The sequence below is a fragment of the Lithobates pipiens genome, unplaced genomic scaffold (genome assembly GCF_037356315.1).
Source record: "Lithobates pipiens isolate NorthernLeopardFrog02 unplaced genomic scaffold, aLitPip1_a1.2 Scaffold_23, whole genome shotgun sequence".
NCBI classification, from domain to species: domain Eukaryota; kingdom Metazoa; phylum Chordata; class Amphibia; order Anura; family Ranidae; genus Lithobates; species Lithobates pipiens.
In genome coordinates, this window is record NW_027507785.1 from 137522994 (window position 1) to 137546496 (window position 23503).

Genomic DNA, 23503 nt, shown 5'->3' on the forward strand with positions numbered 1-23503 from the left:
AATAGTGCTTTCTTTTGGTGGTATTTGATCACCTCTGGGTTTTTTATTCCTTGCGCTATAAATGAACGCATTTTGATTTGTTTCTGTGATAAAATTTTGAAAATTATACATTTTTCTTCATAAATTTTGGCCACAATTTATACTGCTACATATCTTTGGTAAAAATAACCCAAATTAGTGGATATTATTTGGTCTTTGTGAAAGTTATAGTCTACAATCTGTGGTGCAAATCATACAAAATGGATCACATCTGATGTACTGGTGGCCTATCTCATTTCTTGAGACCCGAACAAGCCAGGAAAGTACAAAAACCCCCCAAATGTCCAAGGGACACAGCCAGCACAGAACTTCCCTGATGCGCGCGCGCAGGAGCGCACATTGCGAAAGTAAACAGGAGGACGTCCACAAATAGAGCTTTCTTTTGGTGGTATTTGATCGCCTTTGTTTTATTTTATTTTTTTCACTATAAACAAAATAAGGCCGACAATTTTGAAAAAAAATACATCTTTTTTACCTTTTAGTATAAAACATACCCAATAAAAAATAAAAAAAAAATATATAAAATTTCTTCATAAATTTCGGCCAATATGTATTCTGCTAAATATTTTGGTAAAAAAAAATAAAAAAAAAAATAAGGGCATATTGATTGGTTTGCACAAAGTTATAGCATCTGCAAAATAGGGAAAACATATTTTTTTTGTTTTACTAGTAATGACGGTGATCAGTGATTTTTAGCGGGACTGTGACATTGCAGCAGACAGACCGGACACCCAGCTGACATTTTTATAACTTTTTTGGGAACCAGTGACATTATTACAATAATCAGTGCTAAAAATATGCACTGATCTAATGACACTGACAGGGAAGGGGTTACCATCAAGGGCGATTAAAGGGTTAAATGTGTTCCCTCAGTGCGTTTCTGTGTGGGGGGGTGGGCTGCCTAGGACAACACACAGATCTGTCTTCCTGCATAGCAGAAAGGCCAGAGCTGTATGCAATTGCACTGTGTGTTGGCAGATTGCATGCAGATTGTAAACTAGCAGATCTTCCAGACGGAGATCTGCTAGTAGATATAGCAGACCAGTCTACAGACAAACTGCTGGGTGGTGGCAAGCCAACGTTTGTTGTGTGCCTGGTGTGTTGACAGTAGAAAGGGTAACACTGGGGGTTTTAGCTTGTGGGATAGCTGGAGGTATCCTAGAAGTGTTTGATAATTGCTAGACTGCTCCCCAACCCTTAGAGTGTACCAGATTGTATGCAAGATTTGTATCTGCCTGTGTATGGTCAGCTGGCTTAGTTAGAGTTGAATCTCCCTCTAGTAGTGGCCAGAGGTAGTGTAAAGGCTATGAAAGTGCATCACGGCCCGTCTTACTTGCACAGAATAAGTTTACCCTCCTTCCCTCCTACCCCTAGTCAAGGACCACACCCAGTTAGCTAGCCATCATGGGAGTGTGTTTCATGACAGGCATATCCAAAAGCTTTGCTAGTGTCCAAATCACCTTCAGGAAGTAGCCTATTAACCAGGGTCTATGAATATCCAGCCTGTGTCCTGTACCATACGATTATATTACATATATAAATGTAAAATATTTGGATACATAATACTTTAATATGCACGTGTAAGCATGTAAGATGGGAAAGTCATATCAAAAAGAGGAACTTTGACTTACCTGTAAATTCCATATCTTGGAGTATACAATACAGGACACAGGCTGCGTATTCACAGACCCCGGATTATAAGCTTACACCTCCTGGTGATTGGACATTGGCAAAGCCTTTAAGGACATGCTATTTGGGTGCTTCCACTATAACCCTACCAAGCTCTATTGATTCCTCAGTTTTCTAGCAAGCAAGGCAGAGTAACAAAGAAACCGAAAGGTGGGGTGGTCTATCTCCTGTACTATACTCTAAGAAATTGAATTTACAGGTAAATTTGAAATCCCTCTTCTCTTATTCATACAGAACAGGACACAGGTTGAGAATTTATGGACCCTGGGATGTCCCCAAGCAATGCATGAGGAGGGTGGGCAACAACTAGGCAAACAGAACTGGCCTAACAATAGGGTCAACAGAGCCAAATTAGGGTGTGGCTGCAAAAAACCTTACGGCCCAAGGATTCAACTGTAGAAGACTGGACATCTCCATGGTCAAAGTTGAAAATGTATGAACAGAAGATCCCAGCAATGTCCAGGAAACAGCTGCCAGTATGTAAAAGCCCAGGAGTATTGTTTAGAGTGTAAGTTCTAGTGATCAGCTGCATAAGCCAGTGAGTAATGGTTGACTTAGAAGCAGGTTGTCCTTTGCAAGGTCCTGAGGGCAGAACAGATATAGGCTATTGCTTTGAGGTAGACACTGATGGCTCTGACTATGTCAGGCAATGAAACAAATTTTTTTGTTGGATTGCTTTGGACCATGGCACAACAATGGAAGAACTAGATCTTGAAGGCCTTGGATGTAGGGTACCTTGTTATTTTGAAGGATGAGGAGTGACTAAGAGAGAGACCAACTCTGAGAAATGTCTGACAGAATGGTGATTAGAAAGGCTACCCTGAGGGAGAGGTCACCTGAGGGGATATCTTTGATGAGTTCACAGGGTGGTTTCTGCAGGGCAGAGAGAACCAAGTCGAGGTCCAAATGATGCACAGGGTGCTTCAAGGGGGACCAGAGCTAGGATATACCTTACATATGGTTTGAGAAGGTAGACTGAAGCTGGATATTTTTTAAAGAAAATGGGCAAGGTCAAAACCCGTCCTTTAAGTGTGCAAGTTCTGGTCAAGTATAGATTGAAGGAAGGCCAGAATGCGATATCCCAAGAAATGTCTGGGGCTGAAGAATCTGTGTTAACACCAGGTAGGATTTCCAGGTTTAATAATATTTGTAGTCAGAGTCTTCAAGCGGGAAATGTGATACTCCTAAGAACCAAGGCCTGAGGTGTGCCTTGGCCTAGCTGCTCAGTATGTCTGAAAAGAGGGCATACCCTGAATGTAAGAATAAGAACAAAATACTATTAGAATGTATGAAAAACTGGGGAACGGGTGGGAACCCAGAAATCCCGACAACACTGGCCCTGACAGAGGAGGTGGTTTAAATAGCCCTCTCAGGCTCCACCTACGGCCAGCCTTTCAACTTGTAGTCAGAGTCTTCAAGCGGGAAATGCGATACTCCTAAGAACCAAGGCCTGAGGTGTGCCTTGGCCTAGCTGGTTAGTATGCCTGAAAAGAGGGCAAAAAGACACAAAATTTAGGTGAAGGGAAGGTAATGAACCATCATGGATAAAGGTGTGCTCCCGGATGGCAACAGTAGGTATCCAGCAAGTAACCGGAAAGTATTCGCTGTGGCAAGCCTTTCAACAAGTTTCTACTCATCTTTCTTGCTTTTAGCAAGTTAAGGATGACAGAATAAAAGACCCCCTCAAAAGACCGGCTCAAAAGACCCCTCTGTCTATTGGGAATATGTGATATCCCAATAAATGTCTGGGGCTGAAACAGCTGTGTTCACACCAGGTAAAGTAGGATTTTCAGGTTTGGAAGTGCCTTTATTGCTTTTAGTTAGGGGTGGCAGACTAAAAGACCCCCCTGTCTACTGGGAACTGTCATTAAAGCTAGTGACTGATCAGGAGGATGGAATAGAGGTCCCTAGAACAATAGGTCAATAGGTCTAGGCTGTTGGAAAGATGAGTATGTTTGTGTATCAGGTTCTTCTGAGCTAATTCTGTGCTATGAGAATCATACAGCTTCTTGTCTTGCTCTATCTTCTGGAGCAGATAAGGTATCATATCCATTGGAGGGAAGGCACATATTAGTCTGAACTAAGACCAGAGCATTATCGTCTGAGCTCATCCTTATTGATAATTCATGTTCCTATGACTGTGAGGGACTGGAACAATCCTGCACAGCCTGAAGGCCGGCATCTGTTTTTATCACTTTTTAGTAATAAGGAAGGACTTCATGATTGTTAAGAGTGGGTTGGAGATCCACCAAGTATGAGAGTTCCAGCATGGCTGGAGGGGAGCATGGGTAAGTACAGTCCTGAGGAAAAGCTTTTGGATCCACGGTGGAAGTAGAAATTTCCTACCTGTAACATCTTTAATGAATTGGTCAAGTTCCTCATCAAAAAGAAGTTTTCTTTCAAAGGGCATATGTGTAAGACATGTTTTATAGGCAGCTTCAGCTGACCAGGATTTGAACCACAAGATTATGTGCAGTTGAACACATAGGAGCAAGGCATGAGGTAATTGGTGCAATTTCTCTCTTGAGCGAGGGTCCCGGAAAACAGGATAGTGATAGTAGACAGCAGTCTGAGACAGAAATATCTGTGATAGCTGGTTGCAGAGCTGGGCCTGCAAGTGTAAAAGGAATTCTGCGTTATCTGTAAATTTCATATCATGGAGTACAGTACACTACAGGACTCAGGCAACATATTCATACACCATAGGACATCCCGAGCAATATATAAAAAGGGTGGACAATAACTAGACAAATGGAAATGTGCCACCAGGCCCAAATAACAGGGGACAAAAAACCCAAGTTCAAAGTGCTGTTGAAAGAACTGCACAGCCAAAAGGTGCATCCACAGAAAACCGGATATCCAACTGGTAAAACTTTGAGAAAGTATGAACAGAAGACCAGGTAGCGGCCTTACATAGTTGGGCTACAGAGGCTTTGTGGTGAAAAGCGTTGTAAAAGTGTTGTTATAGGTTTTTGCTTAAGAGTGTAAGCCCTTGCTGCAATCAGATTCCTTATCCAGGGTTCCCTGAGGAAGTCATTCAGAAGAAAACTTGCACATATAAGGTGGGTTCCCAGTGTCATCACCATGCTTGGATGCTTTTAAGCTATGGTAGTGTCTTGTTTGTGGTGCCAGAGTGTGCGTCAGCAGCATTTTGTGGGACATGCCGACACTTTTTCTGCCTAAGTGAGTCTAACTTTATAACCACTACCTGCCCAAGCCAATTCTGAATAGAATGCATGAAGGTAAAAACCTTTAGCCTTTACAACCACTTTAAGGCCATAATTTCCAGAGGAAATGTGACATAGATGCTGAACTTTCTTAGCAAAAACTGAGGACTGATGGAGTGGAGTAGGGTTATGGAGGGTGGCGTGTCTTTAAACGTCTGCCAGTATCCAATCACTTGAACGTACGCACCTATACCAGATAGGTCTTCTTAGACTTAACAGATCTCTTTGTACAAAAAAGGACATTGCGACGTGGAGAAGAATCAAGTGCTACAATGTCAAGGCTTTTGCGTACAGCGGAAGTGAGCATATCAATATCAGCAAGCATCTTATGCGAAGACATAAGATCAGGTGTATAGGAGGCCTGGGGAGAGAGATTTTTCCACTACTTCCTCTAATACCATCTCTGAATCCTGTTTTTCCCCCTCTATGTCTGCCCCTTTTGGGGTTGGCATATTGGGCTCTGACTCAAGTAGAGATGATGGGGTTGGAGACAGAGATGGCTGTAATAAAGCCATCAGTTGTCTGAGGGGTTGTGACATAGTTGGCGAAAATTCCCCTAAGTAACAAGTTGTGCGCCTAAGATGAAGCTGGATGCGGATGCAGAAATCAGTTCTGGTCCTACTCCGGTGCAAGGGAAGCATCATTACTTTGAGGTTGAGTGTTGTGTGGGCCTTCAACAGAGCAAATGTTTGTCTGAGCTTCTGCTGAACCCCCCACCTTGCCCCCATTGTGGAGTACTCACAAAGAAAGTTGCGAAAAAGGGTAAGCATGTCTATAAGGAAAACGCAGTAACCTAAATGAACACTGTGCTGTAGCTAAGTCCCCATGGTGAGAGGTCCGAGAGGGGCATCCGAGTACCTTACATGGTACTCTAGGCGGAAGTAGCCATAAAGTGTTTGACCTATGGTGTGATTTAACACCAAGCCATCTACCTGAGACTGAGCTCATAGTGACTGAATTTTTAGTACCAAGTTTGGAAGGTATTCCCATTTACAGTGTAAACTTTTCAAATACAATATCAGTAATGATATTACAGTAATGGACAGACACATGGTGACCCTGTGACTCTGGTAATCTGTTCATGACACTGGTCCCTATAATGGGTCCTGGCTTCACCTGTCACATTGGGGATATATAGCTGAAGGGATCTTCACGACGAATTGGGATGGACCACAGCCCTGGACTTGTATAGCACTTTTGCAGCCAACTACACATTATACAGAATGCCGAGGTTTACACCCCCATGCAGGATCCAGTGCCCCAAGCAACATCATGGGCCAATCCCCACAGCAGGGGGTCCAGGTAGGGCTACAAAAGGTTTTATCAATGTTACGCTGATCCAGATGCATGACTTTTATTGTTAGAAGTCAGTGAACAGTCGACTGAAGAATCCAAAGATAAAATAAACTAGTTAAGCTAATAGTGATTTTTTCACAACGAAAAAGTCCATTACCTTAGTACACTAGTAAACATACTGAGGACTCACAGAGTGCGGCAGGGTTTATGCAGAGGTGACCATGTGGTGTGTCCTCAAAAACTTCGGCAATGTCCAATCACCTGAAAGCATGAGCCTGTAACCCAGGGTCTGTACAGGCTTATGTCCTGTATTTTACAATACATTTAAATGTAAACACTGAAAAAACAAAAGTTTTGTAAGTACATTACACGTATTGATGTTACCTCTTCGATAAAGAGCCAGGGATGACACGGTCCACCTAACAAAGAGGGCTTCTTGAGTCCATGTTCAAATATTGCCTTAATACTTGGACATAATGTTCCCCGAACCAAATCTGTGATGCCTTCAGTTACAGAGTCGTCCCCAGCAATTGAATACTGTGTGAGGACACATAAGAAGTGTTAAATGCAAGCACTGGAAGATAGTTTGAACTAAAACATAGGGATAATAAGGATTTTCTTGATTTAAAGGAGGACTTAGACACTCATCATTTAGTAGCATGGGGCAGAACTCACACTATTGTTAAATATTAGGAAAACTGACATAAGAGTAGAACTAAAAACAAAAACTAGTGGGGAAGGGTTAAAACTCATTAGATTTCTGCCATTGGTGTCCCATTGGAAAGATGTATTTTCACTTCCCTTCCAGGGCCAAAACAAATTGAAAGGAAATCACTTCAAAGTGAGAGAATCACCAGAATTAATGTTCCCATTGCAATATTTCCCCTCTATCATGGTTTTGTTGACAACCCAGAGTTTGGAATTTTCTTTCACATTCACTCTTGGTGATAATGGTGCACAGGAGAAATAGAGAGCATAGTTTCATAGTTTCATAGTTAGTAAGGATGAATAAAGACACCAGTCCATCCAGTTCAACCTGAGTGAGTGTCTACCCCTATCCTTGTACATTGCACACTCACATTGGTCCCTACCCTCAAGGAGCCCACAATCTAAGGTACCCATTCATATACTAGGGCCAATTTTGGACAGAAGCCAATTAACCTACCTGCATGTCTTTGGAGTGTGGGAGGAAACCGGAGTACCCGGAGGAAACCCACGCAGACACAGGGAGAACATGCAAACTCCAGGCAGGTAGTGTCATGGTTGGGATTTGAACCAGCGACCCTTTTTACTGCTAGGTGAGAGTGCTAACCACTACACCACTGTGCCGCCCCACTACACCAATCTGCCTAATGGGGGACACAAGTAGCAATAACATCCTACTGCTGTTAATACTGACCAGTGGAGTAATGTCTCCCTAAAGTGTAATAATTATGTTTGGCAGCCATTATACCTAGGTAAACTACATTTTCTGATATATAAGAACTCAAATTTTAACACTGCTTCTTAGTGTTCTTAGTACCAGTGAGTTGAATATGGTTTCTGACATTTCAGTGAACTTACAACCTACTGGTATAAGTATCATTTTGCAATTGATTTCTACTGCTTTCCTTTTCTAACGAGAAGCCTATAATTTGCTGTTAAAGCATCCCCAACACTCTTTTTCCTTCAATTTTTACATAACCTGAAGGATACTAAATAAATTGCAAACTAAACAAAATTTTTGGTCTCACCTCTTTACTTCTTTCATCAAGAATCTCCACAAATTTTGCAGGAAACCAGCCTAAAAAAACAAACAAAAAAAAACATCGCTATTGCAAATTATAACAGATTTAAAAAGTTAGCAATTTGTCATTTAAAACAGGCCTTGGGAATCTGCATGCATAACTGGCTGCCCTTGGGTTTAACATTTTAAAAGCAATAAAGCAAACGTCATACAGATATACTACGCTGACAAGATAAACTCAATTGAAAGAGGAGAGGAGAAAAAAAAAACAGTGCTAAGTGCAGGGGAGGTGGGTTGTTTAGTTAGGGAACAAAGATCATGATGACTTTTCTATTCTGCTTTATCACCTACTCCCCCTGGGTCATCTTCCTCCATCCCGTCACAGTGCCCCAATAATATAAGTGGCCTTGGTATTCCCCGATTCCCTGCTCTGCAGACGCACATTACAATTTTTTATGTTGCGACATTTGTGAAACACAAAATTTCGGATAAAAATACACATATACACAGAATTATCGGTCACATATACAAAATATATTGCACAATTTTTGATAAAATATAACAGATGAGGTTGTGCCGAGTAAATAGATGTGTCAAGTCATAAAATTGTGTGCACCTCTGAAACCGCAACAAACTTTGGTACCCTATATTTTTCACAGGCAACACTTTAAAAGTTCCATACATGTCAGCAATTTAGCGTTAACCATAAATAACGTGCCTATAATTATTGCTATAACTGTAGCGTAAGTAGTGATATGTAACAAGTGTAGAGTAACTGATGTTTTTGTGCATATGCGCCCCTGACTTATGCATTTACATTCATACTTGCATGTATGTATGTGGGGGCTTACATTTTTTTTAGGGAGGGGGCATTTTAAGTAGGGTTGCACGGATACCAGTTTAAGACCAAGTACGAGTACCGATAGATTTACATTTTTATAACTTTCCCTTTTTTTGGTGGAGAGGTGGGGAGAGAGTTATTGTTTAGGGTGGGGAGGCGTGTTATTGTTTAGGGTGGAGAGGTGTGAGGGGGGGATTGTTTAGGGTGGAGAGTTGTGAGGGGGGGGGATTGTTTAGGGTGGAGAGGGGCGTTACTGTTTTTTTTTTTACATAAGATTTTATTAAGTTTGTACAGTACATGTCAGAACAGTGGTACAATCTCAGCAGCGATTATCATGGCAGTTTACAGCGGTAGATCAAGAAGAGTATTTAGAGAGAAAAGTCAAATCTGGGCTAAGCAGCATAAATAACATCAGGTTATAACATGCATTCAGGTAGTATCTCTGTCAAGCCAGAATTGCATTCAGAGGGTAAGGTCAGTGTATTACATATATCATCACGGGTGGGATACCATTGTCTATACCAAACACATGTCATCCCCAGCTAATGTAATAGGGCAGGCAAATTCCCTGGCCCTCCCTACCACCACCACCTTCCTACTTAGAGATTCTTATACCGTCTTCAGCTTAGTGACTAAGGAAGTGGCCTCTCTTTGGTCCAGGGGCCCCATATCTTATCAACATTTTTGGGACAGTTTCTTCCTAGGTACATCAATTTATAGAGCGGTAAGGCCGCATCAATCAGGGCTCTCCATTGGGAAACCGTTGGGGGACTAGGGTCCTGCCATTTAATTAGGATAGCTTTCCTAGCATAGAAGGCTGAGTAGAATACAAATGTTTTTTTAGCCTGCGATGCTGGGAGCGTATCTACAATTCCCAATAAAAGGGGCAGCGGATCACAGGGGACTTCAAATTGGCCTATAGAGCTGATCTCTGATGTCACCCCCCTCCAGAAGGTCTGCAAGTACGCACAGGACCATGTAATATGGAAGAAAGTACAAGAGGCCAAGCCGCATTTAGGGCACTTATCATTCCTGTTAGGGTAAATTCTGGCCAAACGTTCCGGAGAGTAGCAAGCTCGGTGAATAAACTTAAGCTGGGTGTATCTGTCTCTAGAGGATATCATGAGAGGCAGATATTGTTGAACACCCTCCTCCCAATCCCCCTCCTCTAATTCTGGTATGTCCCGCTGCCAACAGACAGGAGACAACAGAGGTATCAATACTGTTTAAAACAGCATATAGGGTCGACAGCATTTTCTTTTCAATCGAGAGGGTCAGAATGGTCTCCACAGGGGTCGCCTCCAGAGTAATAGCACATGTAACTAAAGATATGTTGGTATTGCGCTGTCCCTATATTAAATAACCCTCCGAGGGTGATAAGTATAATGCCTAGTTACATAAATCAATAGAGTAATATAAAAATATATATCTATAAATGTCTACTGAATAGTATCAAAAAGTGCAACGTGCTACATTAAATAAAATAAAATAAACACACCACAAAGGTGATAGAATCCAAATAAATGAAAATCAAGTGAACAAAAGGTAAGTAACTAAAAACAGTCTCTTAAAAAATTACTATTTTGATAAAGTGCAGAAAAAATGCAAAAAAAAAAAAAGTAAACGCACTACAGAGTCAATTGAAAACCTCCACGGAAGCACAACTGCTTCAATTGAGTACAAAGCCAAAAAACAGTGAATTGATCATAAAGTGCCAAGTGCGTCTTATAAATGTGCAAATAAGTAAACACTCTCCAGAGGTGATATAAGTGAACCACCTTAATAATAAACAAATAATATACAAGAAAATAAGAAAGAGTATACCTAGACCAAAAAGAGGGTAACCGCTCCTGATCACATGGGAATAAACTTTAGACTTGCAGAAAGTGCATCCACAGTCAGCTTCCTTCCCGTCCCTAAGATGTGGATGCACTTGCTGCTGATTACTAGAAAAAGGCTTTTTTCTATCTATTAATGTGTGAGTACCCTGTGTATGAAAATTTTTAATAAATGCCATTTGTGAAATACTACACTATGGTATTCCCTCTCTATTAATCTATTGGGTCCTATGGAGCAATAAGAATAAAATTCAAAGGAGAAGGTGACCGAATTTACCAGGAGAGAAGACATATAAAGAAATCTATAAAGAAATCTATATACCTCTATGCAAATCCCTCCTTGCTATAGCCCACTAAAGTGTGATCACAGCGGGATTAAGCACTGGGAGATCCACACCTCAGTTGAATTTGCACAAGTTTGCACAAAGCACTTGCACTTAAAGGAGACTGTTGTTTATTTATGGACTTGAATATTTATATCTTTTTATTTTTGATGGATTTCAATATGTATATTTAATCTATAGAGGCCGGATTCATTCTGATATAACGTATGTTACAGCCGGCTCTGTAGTGCGTTTACTACTATATATATTTTTTGTTTATTCTAAAGTTTATTCCCATGTGATCAGGAGAGGTTACCCTCTTTTTGGTCTAGGTATACTCTCTTATTTTCTTGTATATTATTTGTTTATTATTAGGGTGGTTCACTTATATCACCTCTGGAGAGTGTTTACTTATTTGCACATTTATAAGACGCACTTGGCACTTTATGATCAATTCACAGTTTTTTGGCTTTGCACTCAATTGAAGCAGTTGTGTTTCCGTGGAGGTTTTCAATTGACTCTGTAGTGCGTTTACTTTTTTTTTTTTTTTGCATTTTTTCTGCATTTTATCAAAATAGTAATTTTTTAAGAGACTGTTTTTAGTTACTTACCTTTGTTCACTTGATTTTCATTTATTTGGATTCTATCACCTTTGTGGTGTGTTTATTTTATTTTATTTAATGTAGCACTTTGCACTTTTTGATACTATTCAGTAGACATTTATAGATATATATTTTTATATTACACTATTGATTTATGTAACTAGGCATTATACTTATCACCCTCGGAGGGTTATTTAATATAGGGACAGCGCAATATCAACATATCTTTAGTTTCATATTAAGTGGATACGGCGTGATCCATTCCGGTAGTAGCAGCAGCCCCTGACATTTGATAGATCACAAGTGGTAGCGCAGGAATAAAACACTATCATTAATAGCACATGTAAACTGCGCTCGATAGGCATGCCGGAGCTGGATGTACCTAAAAAACATGGAGTTTCAGTTCATCAAATGGAAGCAACCCAGGGATGGTTCGAAAGTGGGGCAGCCGCGGGTTCCCCCACAGCGGAGTATCAGGGGACCAGCTGTGCGGTTTCCCTATCCTGGCCCTAACTGCATTCCAGACCCTCAGTGTGGTCCGCATCGAGGGAGTAACCCCGGGATTGGACCTAGGGCCTCTGTGGACCAAATTCCGGAGTTCGGAATAAGAGCCCAGGAGTGCCGCCTCAAGGGTAGCCACAGGGTTTGCCAGTTCTGCTGACAACCATCACCGCACCGTTACCAGGACTGCGGCCCAGTACTATTTAACAAAGCACGGTAAAGCTAAAATGAAAGTGAATAAAGCCTTCGCGCTACTATTTCAAGGTGAAAGAATGTATATGAAAAAAAAGGGGGTAATATTCCTCTTATAGAACGGTGCGTGAATATGTGAATAAGCAAAAAATGCACTTAACCAATATTTTACGTGTAAATATGCAATAAAGTGCTAGTGCAATGCAGCTGGACCTGATGATATTACACACAATACCAAAATAGCAATTATAAATATAAAATGGTCCTGCGCAACCCAAATGTTAATGAAAAGTGCTGCGTGCTTAAAAAAAATTTGTATAAATAAATAGAAAACAGGCACAAAAAACAGTCCATAAAGATCCCAAAATATTGGCTCAATGGCGTCAAATGCGTTCAGAGAATGGTGCAAAGAAAACAGCAGGCAAAAGTGCTCCTATAAGCACGGGAAACTCTATGCTCCCAGAACTCTCACCTCAGACCTTTTAAAAACAGGCACATCAAGTATACCTAACAGCTTCCGTTTTGTTCTTAGCCACCAGGGGATCTTCAATAATAGCTGACTGGAATGACATGTATATCCATGCTAGGCCACCAGAGGGCCAATCATCCCTGTATTGGTAGATAATGTCTGCGGTGGCGATTTCTGCTGATAGGTGCCGCTCAAAGGAGAAACATAGGGAGAGAAGAGGGGCTCCCCAAGGCTCTGTCAGTCTGCTAATAGAGCCTTATCCATAGGATAGACCATGGGCGTCCGCAGAACTTTTTCCAAGGGGGGCATCATTTTAAGGCCACTCATGCTCTGCCACTTTTTGACAATCTCATGAAAATCTTTCCACTGGTAATACATGTGTTATATAACAGATAATTCATCTTGACTTTGTATTGGAAGTTACTCTGGCGGCTGTGTTCCATGCCCATATAGCCTAGAGAATGTACATCTTTTTACATTGCAATACATCTGTTGTGGCCATATTTTGATCTCATACTGTCACTGTATAGGCTGTTTTCATAAAGATAAAAATATGGCAACAACAGATGTATTGCAATGTAAAAAGATGTACATTCTCTAGGCTATATGGGCATGGTACACAGCCACCTGAGTAACCTTGCGGACGCCCATGCTTTCAAAAACCAGCCCTGGAAAAAATGTCATACCAGCCCAACAACATAATGTCATTATTTTCTTGTTCATGAAAGGGAAAACCATACATTTTAAAGCACATTTGATGAAGAGAGAGTTAGATATAGATATGAAATCACATAGGGCTTGCTATATATACCTATATATACCTACTATATGTAACTATGTAACTATATATATATATATATATATATATATATATATATATTCAAATTCCAGTTAAAGCGGTTTTGTACAGAAAATTGCAAGTTCATCTTATTCAAATGGCTTTGGAACATAGATGCAGTTATGACCATTGAAATAAAATAATATTCAGTATTTACCTTTTATTTTTAATGTTTATGCTGACTTCCGGGCTCTCCTCCCGTGGGAGTAGGCATGTTTATCGGCTTCGCAATGGTCCCTGGGAACTTTTTTAGCTATTTCCCAGAAATCCGTGGGGGACACAGTCATGCCGAAATCTCGTGAGATTTCGGAAGGAAGACGCCGGTCACGTGACGAGGTTGTGTCCGAAATTGCCATTTTAAAAGTGGGCAGGCAGCTCTATCTGCCATTACCACTATAGCACATGAAGCAAGAGGAAGGAAAACAAAGAGGACACTCAATGAGCATGTGCGAGATGGAGCGGTCGATGCTGGGAGCTCAGCATCATCGCATCCAGGAAGTAAATGCCTGTGGGCTTCAAACGCCCACAGTGAAAATGGAAACCGCTGGACTGCTTTTTTAAAAGTTTTCCTTAGCAATGAAATCGTCATGCCGGGGGTTAAAAAGACGCCGATCGTGACTGCAAAGACACCGTAGGAATCACCCACCAGTGACACAGGTAAAAAAAAAAAAAAAAAACGGCAGCGGAATCCCACTTTAATAGTGGTAAGTGATCAATCATCAAGGGGGACCCCAGAAGCTCAGAACATGGGGGGGACCACCTTCTGCAGAAAGAATACACTAAGGTAAGGGGGGTGGGTTACTAATATAAGGAGGAAATCCTTTATATCAGTGCCCTTTACATTATCGTATTCGCTCCCCCCTTAAATCAGTGACCCCCGACTGGCCTGGCGGTGCTTTCTCTGACCTCCTCTCAGGTGCACTGTGCAGGGCTCAGTCAGTCGGCTCCAGCTTGGTGGCTCTGGTTTTCTCCTCTAGTCTCCTGTCCCCAGTCCACACAAGTCTGACTTCTCCCATGACCCCCATCCAGTGCTCCCACTCTTGACTCCTCTCCAGACTCCCTCAGAGACTGCAGACATGCTACAGGAGATGGTCAGAGACTGCAGACTTGATGCAAGAGCTCAATGCAGCCTCACCAGTGCCCATCAAATGCAGCCTCACTGTGCCCATCAAATGCAGCCTCACTGTGCCCATCAAATGCAGCCTCACTGTGTCCATCAAATGCAGCTTTACTGTGCTGTGAATGCAGTCTCACTGTGCCCATCATTGCAGCCCCTCCTGTGTCCCATGTCCCAGTCTGCAGTCCCTGTCTGTGGGAAGGTGTGTTGTTGATGCTTGGTACGGTACCTTGCATGCCAGCAGGATATCCATGACAGCCAGCAGCAGGCAGGGTCTGTTCTCGTTTTGGATGGGGACGGTGCTCCTTCCAGAGGATCTGTCTGCTGCTAGATGGAGTGGTCTCTGGCCACCTGCACCTTCAGCCTTAATCATTTTCCGGCCCCAGTCAGCCTGCCCTCTGGTCCTGGGGAAGTGGAGAGCACTGGGTGGGAGTTGGGGAGAAGGGGTAGCAAAGAGTACTGGCGGTCTTGGAGAACACATGGGTGGGGGCAAAGAGCGAGGGGGAGTGGCGATCACAGAGGTGGTGAGCGGAGAGCGCTGGGGGGGAACTTGAGAGCACTGGGGGGGGGGGGGCAATAAGAACAGGGGTAGAGAGCACGGTAGGCTGAGAGCACTGGGGGGGCCAAGAGTGTGGGGTGGTGAAGAGCACTGGAGGGGGGGGGCAGAAAACCGGGGTGGAGAGCACGGGGGCTGGAGAGTACTGGGGGGGTACAAAGAGCAGGGGGGAGTGGAGAGCAATGGGGGGAGCTTGAGAGCACCAGTGGGGGCCAGAAAAAACAGGGGTGGAAAACACAGGGGACTGGAGAGCATTATGGGGGGTGGAGAGCACGAGTGGGGGTAAAATGCAGGGGGAGTGGACAGTACAGGGGTGGGGGAGTGGAGAGTGCTGGGGGGAAGCCAAAAAGAACAGGGGTGGAGAGCACGGAGGGTAGAGAGCACTGGAGGGGCTGGAGAGCACCAGGGGGCAGAAAGAACAGGGGTGGGGAGAATGGGGGGCTGGAGAGCACTGGGGTGGGGGCTGGAGAGTGATGGGGAGAGCTGAAGAGCACTGGAGGTGGGGAGAAAGAACAGGGGGGAGAGCACTGGGGGGGAAAGAACAGGGGGGAGAGCACTGGGGGGGGAAGAATAGGGGGGAGAGCACTGGGGGGAGTGGAGAGCACTGGGGGGGAAAGAACAGGGGGGACAGCACTGGGGGGGGGGGGAGAAAGAACAGGGGGGAGAGCACTGAAGGGAGTGGCGAGCACTGGGGGGGGAGAACTGGGGGGAGAGCACTGGGAAGGAGAACAGGGGAGAGAACATGGGGAGCACTGGGCGGAGTGGAGAGCACTGGGGGAAACAGGGGGGAGAGCACTGGGGGGGAACAGGGGGGAGAGCACTGGGGGGGGCAGGGGGGGAGAGCACTGGGATGGTGGCTAGAGAAGGATGAGGAGAGCTGGAGAGCAGGGAGGAGAGAACTGTGGGGGGGGGGCAGGAGAGTGTGGTGGTGGAGGAGACCACTTGGGGGGGGGGGGGGGGGGGGGAGAGTGTGGTGGTGGAGGAGACCACTTGGGGGGGCAGGAGAGTGTGGTGGTGGTGGAGGAGAGCACGGGGGGGGGCAGGGCAGGAGAGTGTGGTGGTGGTGGAGGAGAGCACTGGGGGGGGCAGGGCAGGAGAGTGTGGTGGCGGTGGAGGAGAGCACTGGGGGGGAGGCAGGAGAGTGTAGTGGTGGAGGAGAGCACTGCAACCCCCCCTTGATCCTCCCCCCCTCGATCCTCCTATCCAGGCACTGTGGCACACAGGGTTGTACAAGCGGCATCTACTCCTCTGGATCACAACGCTGGCTGGCTCTGTGTTCGGCGGCCGCTCTGTAACACGGCCCCACCCCCCCAGACCGGCTCATGTGATAGGCGGAACGTTGATTCACTCTACTATCACATGAGCTGGTCTGGGGGGACTGTGTTACAGAGCGGCCGCCGAAAACAGCCAGCCAGCGTTGTAATCCAGAGGAGAGAGCAGAGGATGCAGCCGCCTGCGAAAAATGCAGCATGGCGGTGGCTGCAACACCTTGGGGATTCCGGGGGGGGGGGGGCACTTGACCCCCCTTGCCCCCTGCTGCGGACGCCCATGGGATAGACCCACCCCAAACCACACCAGCACCGCACAGCATCATAAACTGGAGGAGCATGCCCCAGTCAATCAGCTAAACCCCCTAAAGAGAGCGGAAGCTGAAGCCTGCTCTGTGCTATTCTCAGGGTGCCACCGTTCCAGATAAAGGAAATAATCAAACTGTTTAACTTCCGAAAGAAAGCCTGGGGAATAGGCACTGGGGTTTGTCGAAACAAATAGGTGAACTTGGGCAGGACCGTCATCTTGATCAAGTTAACTCTGCCCACTGGTGAAAGAGGCAGAGTCCTCCAACCTAAGCACTGTCGCGTCAGTGAGGACAAAACCGGCTCACGATTAAGAGGTTTGAATCGGGTCAGGTCTCTGTGGATTATTACCCCCAAAAACTTGAACTGGATGACCACCTCAAGTGGGGCGTTAACCGGGAGCCCAGCATCCGAGGGGTGAAGGGCAAACAGGACAGACTTGTCCCAGTTTACTCGGACACCTGAGTACCTGCCAAAGCTGTCGATAAGGGAGAGGGCCTCCTCCAGTGACGTGGACACCTCCCGGAGGTACAAAAGGGTGTCATCGGCATATTTTCTCCTCCAAAGGGCCCAAGGGGATGCCACGGATCACCGAAGAAGATCTGATCAACATGGCCACTGGCTCTATGGCCAGCGCAAAAAGCGCCGGGGAGAGCGGGCATCCCTGTCGAGTACCCCTGCGGAGGAGGAAAGGGGGAGAAATTACCGACCCAGTGCGCACTCGTGCCCTAGGGGCACCGTAGATAGCCTTCACCCAGGAAACAAATCTGGGGCGAAAGCCAAACCGGAGCAGGACCCCCCAAAGATACTCCCACTCGACAGAGTCTAATGCTTTTTCAGCATCCAGGGGGCCACTGCATCCGCCGGGGCCAAGTGGGCATCAGATCCCAGAACCGTGTATAACCTCCGGAGATTTATATCCGTACCTTTGCCCGGCATAAAACCAGTCTGGTCCTCGTGAACCAGGGTAAGGATTACCTCATTTAATCTCTGCGCCAAGACTTTAGTAAGCACCTTGGCGTCGGCATTAAGTAAGGATATGGGTCGATATGAGGAACACAGCTCCGGGTCCTTACCCGGCTTGGGTATAACCACTATTATCGCCTCAGCCATTGACGCCGGTAGAGCCTCCCCCCGAAGAGATTGGACTATCATATAGTACATGTCAAAATCAAATAAATGGTGTTGCGCTACCTTAAAATATTACGCTAAACTAAAGTGCCTAGTGCATGAAATTAGCAAATTCAATGTGTAACCCCTAATAAAGATTCCCAAAGTAAACAATTATGTAAAGGTGCAAAACAATATAACCCGGTGGATTCTGAAAAACAGGTTATGTAGCAACAGCAAATAATGCAGTAAGTGAATAAAGTGTCAGGTGCTTAGATTACATCACAAAAGAGATAGTAAGGTGTCTAGTGCTTAGAAATCCATATATCCAAAATCGCATATGTGAAATTCAAACCTCCAATTAGTGCGATAATACAGTGCAATCAGATTCTGGGGACTAACACGTCCCCATACTGCCTATAAAATTCCGGAGGAATCCCATCAAGGCCCGGAGTTTTCCCAGCCTGGAGTTCCCCCAGCGCCTGCCGAACCTCCTCCTCCGCTATGGGGGCCTCCAGAGAGTCCAAGGCCTCAGTAAAGAGAGTAGGGGACTGGATACGTTTCAGGAACCGGTCAAGGTCAGCGCTGGAGTAATCCACCCGGGAGCTATAGAGATCGCTATAGTAGGAAGCGAACCGGGCATTTATGAGTGAGGGGTCCACCAGCACCGTGCCATCCGAGCCCCGAATATGGGCAATAGAGGTGATAGGCTGTTGCTCTCTAGCCAACCAGGCCAGCAGGCGGCCGGTCTTACCCCCTGCTCAAAAATGCTGTGCATCTGAGCCAGTTGTTGCTTTTTTGCCCCCGATACCCTAAGAAGCATCACCTCCCTGTAGGCCGTTTGCATGTCTAGATAGGTAATAGGGTTCTGGGTGGAGGCGTAGCGAGCCTCCAGCTCCCTGGCAGACGCCTCAGCCTCTGCCAAAGTAATCGCCGAGTCGTGTTGGGCCCTAGCTATAGAGGATTGGTATGCCCCCCTAATGTATGCCTTAAACGCATCCCACACATTAAGTTCTGAGGCCGAACCCGCATTTGTTAGCCAGTAAGTCTGGATATGTTTAGAAATCTCTATCTCCACCAGTGGCTCAGAGATCCAATACCTAGATAAGCGCCAGATTCTCTCCGTGGGGGGAGTCAGCATCTGAAAGGTACATAGCATGGGGGCATGATCCGAGATTGCTCTCGGAAGCATGCCCACCACCCGCACCCGTGAGCATCCCGCCACTAACCAACACCAGGTCAATCTGTGACATAGCTCTATAGGAGGTGGAGTGAAATGTGTAGGCCCTCTCCCCCGGGTGTCTCCACCGCCAAACATCAGTAAGGCCATAAAGGTCAGCCCATCTCGATAGCGGGGATTCCACTCCACCCCCCAGGGACATCCTATCCAATGCAGGGTTTGGAACCATGTTAAAATCGCCTGCGATATAATGTTATCGGTGGGGTAACTAGACAGGAGGGGAACCAGAAGCTTTAACAGGGCAGTGGTAGCCGGTAACGGGATGTAGAGGCCCACAATTACCATTTCCACCGTGTCTATAACAGCATGCAGGATCACATATCTGCCCCCCCGCGTCCAGTTGTACATTCAGTATTTCACATGTCAGGGATTTATGTATCAATATACTAACCCCTCGTGCATAGCATGAGTATGTAGAGTGATAACCACTGCCCACCCACTGCCTCCGCAGGTTCAAGATCCTACACCCCCACAAGAAGTGTCTCCTATAGGATGCACACATGCGTGCTATGCTGCTTAAGATATGCCCATACCAAGGAGCGTTTTAACTTATTGTTCAGTCCCCGGACGTTCCAGGACCGCAGCCTCATCTGAGCCATAGCGAGGTCTGCCGCAAATGAACGCCAGGGGAGCATCGCATCCCTGGGCCTGGGTGGAGACATGTATCGCAATGCCCACTCCCCGGCATCAGCCTGGAGGCCCAGACCGCCAACAGCAACCACTGCCAATGGTGGGGGCCCCACCAGAGAAAGGTACCACTACAAAAACATTCCAACATGTACAGTAATGTAAAATAAAACAACCCAAACCCCCCACTCTGCACTGCACTGCCGTTGGGGAACTCGGAGTGCCCATTCCCAAAACCCAGCTCAACTGGAGCATATCAGGTGAAACTCCTGCGGGGGCGCAGGGAGAACTAAGAGGGGTAGCCCGAGGTGGAGTTGTGAGCAAAAAATAGCACGGTCGCTGCCATACGCGTGGCACCAACCCCAGCCCGGGAGACCAAGAATAGAAAACCAGCATAGACAAACTGATAAGGCAGGATCTCTTGACCGGAGTCAAGGGCATATACTTGAGAACAGTACATTGAATTAAGGCATAAAACAATGGTTATAGCATGACGCTCCACTTGTATGGAGACTCTGTTGTCGCTGAGCAGCCCCCCCCCCCCCACCACCACTCAGTGTCCAAGACCCCCAACTGGGCAGTGAGTCCATATAGCTCCTAGGCCCAGCACTGGTAAAAGTCAGGATCCGGGGTGGGGGGAGGGAGGGATGAGCCATGATGTCTCGGTCAGTGGGGACAGCTGATTTAGTTAGTAGAGCTAGGAACAGCGAGCAGGTCATGTAGGCCCAGACCATCACTCGTGCGGAGTAAACTGAAGCAGTGGGGCACTTACACACACCAGGGGCTAAGGCACACAGTTCTCCTCAGTAGAGAGTCACACAGGGGCAGTCAGTAAAGAGGGGGGGGGGGAGAAAGGGCGGGAGACATCATGGAGTGACATTAAAAGCATAGGTTGTAGAAGGCACCATAGTTACCGGGGCCTGGGTAGAGTGCCCAGCTATTGTGAAGCCTCCTCCGGCGAAGTGAAGTAGCGGGTGGACTCCCCATCTACCACCCGAAGGCGTGCAGGGAACAGCATACCGTATTTGATGTTTCTCGCACGTAGCTGGGCCTTGACATGATCAAAAGTTTTCCTCTGCCTCTGGGTCTCTACGGAGTAGTCCGGAAACAGCATGAGACGGGCATTGGCAAACCGTAGCTCAGGGATTTTGCGCGCCTCGCGGAGGACCAGATCCCGATCCCTGAAGTTTAGTAGACGCATAATAAAGGTGCGAGGAGGACCACCGGGCCCCCCCGCGTGGATGGCATCCTGTGGGCTTTCTCCACCGCGTAGTGGGGAGAGAACGCCGCTGCCGGTAGGAGAGTGCGGAGAAGATGCTCAGCGAAGGTTGCGGGGTCCTGTCCCTCCTCTCCCTCCGGTAGGCCCACCACGCGGAGGTTGTTCCTTCTGCTCCCATTTTCGCTGTCCTTCGCTCGGGACTCTAACGCCCGCACCCGCACCTGAAGAGTATGGAGGGAGGCACGGTGATCTCTGAGGGCATCTTCGGTGTCTCCCACCCGCCGATCCCCCATCCGCTCCCGGAACTTATCCATATCCCGACGCACCAACCCCACATCCATCTGTAGGAGGTCAATTTTTGCTGTCAGGGTCGTTTTGCATCCCGAAATAGCCTGCATCAGCGCTTGAAATCGGTCCTCCTCCACGGTGGCCGGGTCCTGTGGCGGAGTCCGGGTCGCCATGTTGGCACCAGCAGAAGGGGGCTGCTGCTGCCTCACGTGCTGCGGGCAGAAGAAGTCTTCCGTCTGGAGTTGTGCTTACCCCCTCTCATGCCCAAAAGGCTAGTTCAGTGGTGCCGGGACACGGATGAGGGCACAGGAAGGCAGTTCAACATTGATGGAACACTGATGTTAGTACAGGGAGGCAGTTCAGTATCCCTATGGCACAGGTGATAGCGCAGGGAGGCAGTGCAGTATTGCTGTGGCACAGGTGATATCACAGGGAGGCAGTTCAGTATTGCTGTGGCACAGGTGAAAGCACAGGAAGGCAGTTCTGGATTTCTGTGGCACAGAGGATAGCACAGGGAGGTAGTTCAGTATTGTCATGACAGAGATGGTAGCTGAGGGAGGCAGTTCGGTATGGCAGTGGCACAGAAACTGGCACAGGGAGGCAGTAGAATAATGCTGCGGCACAGAAGATGGGCAGCACAGTGGTGTAGTGGTTAGCACTCTCACCTAGCAGTAAGAAGGGTCGCTGGTTCAAATCCCAACCACGACACTACCTGCCTAGAGTTTGCATGTTCTCCCTGTGCCTGCGTGGGTTTCCTCCGGGTACTCCGGTTTCCTCCCACAATCCAAAGACATGCAGGTAGGTTAATTGGCTTCTGTCCAAAAAATTGGCCCTAGTGTATGAATGGGGACCTAGGATTGTGGGCTCCTTGAGGGTAGGGACTGGTGTGCAGTGTACAGGGATGGGGACAGTTGTAGACACTCACTCAGGTTGAACTGGATGGACTGGTGTCTTTATTCAACCTTACTAACTATGAAGAAGATAGTCCAGGGAGGTAATTCAGTACTGCTGCGGCATATATGGCATCACAGGGATGCAGTGCAGTATTGCTATGACACAGTACAGGGACACAGTACAGGGACACAGTACAGGGATGCAGTTCAGTAATGCTGTAGCATAAATAACAGTACAGGGAGGCAGTTCAGTATAGCTGTGCACAGAGAATGACACAAGATAGGCAGCACAACACCGCTGAGGCACAGGCGGTGGCACAGGGAGGGCAGCCCAACACCACTAGGGCACAGGGGAGGCAGCGCAGCGTGCTGTGGTTAGGGCAGAGATGATGGTTAGGGGGGAGCACGCCTGTCCAATAAAGTCACAGTACCTGAGGCTGTTCCGGACACAGTAGGCCGCAAGATGGCGACGGGCCTCGGGCGCTCGAAATCGGCCGCCACGGGACCGCTAACGGCCGATGGGGGCCCCCACACCGCCCAGCACACTCCAAGGGACAGCCGCCACCGAGATGCCCGGATTCGGCGCCTCCTGGTCCGCTGATCGTGGCACTCGAGCCCGCGGATGTCGGAGGCCCTGTAGGCCTCAAAATGGCGGCGGGTCCCCGCTGTGTGCAGACACAATTCGGCTAATTCCTGCTGGATTAGATGTGCAAGTCGTCCAGTAGCTGGTGTGGAGAGTTTAAAGGCTCTCCAGGCTGGCGGCGATGCAGGATGGCGATGGATTGAAGTAGGATCGGCGGGGGACGTCTGTCTCCCTCTACATCCGGACACGCCCCCGGGGGCGTTACTGTTTAGACCACTTTCACACTGAGCCGCGTCAGCGGTAAAGCAATGCTAAGTTTCATCTGCGCTTTACCGTCGTTTTGGCGGGGCCCCTGCTAGTGGCCAAACAAAGGGTTAACTTTGCAGGCGCTTCGGCAGCGGTGCTCATTCATTTCAATGGAGCTCCTCCACAGCCCCAAAGATACTTGCAGGTCTTTTTTTAACCTCCAGCCAATGCAATGCCCCATTGTGTAAGGACTCTGGCTTTCACACTGGGGAGCATTGAGAGACTTTCAGGTGCTTTATAGGCCCTTAAATGCCTGAAAAACATCTCCAGTGGGAAAGGGGTCTTAGGGTGGAGAGGTGGGTTATTGTTTAGGGTGGAGAGAGGTGTTATTGTTTAGGGTGGAGAAAGGTGTTATTGTTTAGGGTGGAGAGGTGGAGAGGGAGGTTATTGTTTAGGGTGAAGAGGTGGT

The 23503-nt window shown here is 46.8% G+C and overlaps 1 protein-coding gene across 1 annotated transcript in view; it reads right to left on the reverse strand.

The window, feature by feature from the left end:
* SGSM3 (small G protein signaling modulator 3) overlaps positions 1-23503 on the reverse strand; it is a 732042-nt gene that overhangs the window by 198026 nt on the left and 510513 nt on the right. The window contains 2 exon segments of the mRNA XM_077452424.1: positions 6636-6788; positions 7985-8034. Of these exon segments, the coding sequence (XP_077308550.1) occupies positions 6636-6788; positions 7985-8034 (203 nt within the window).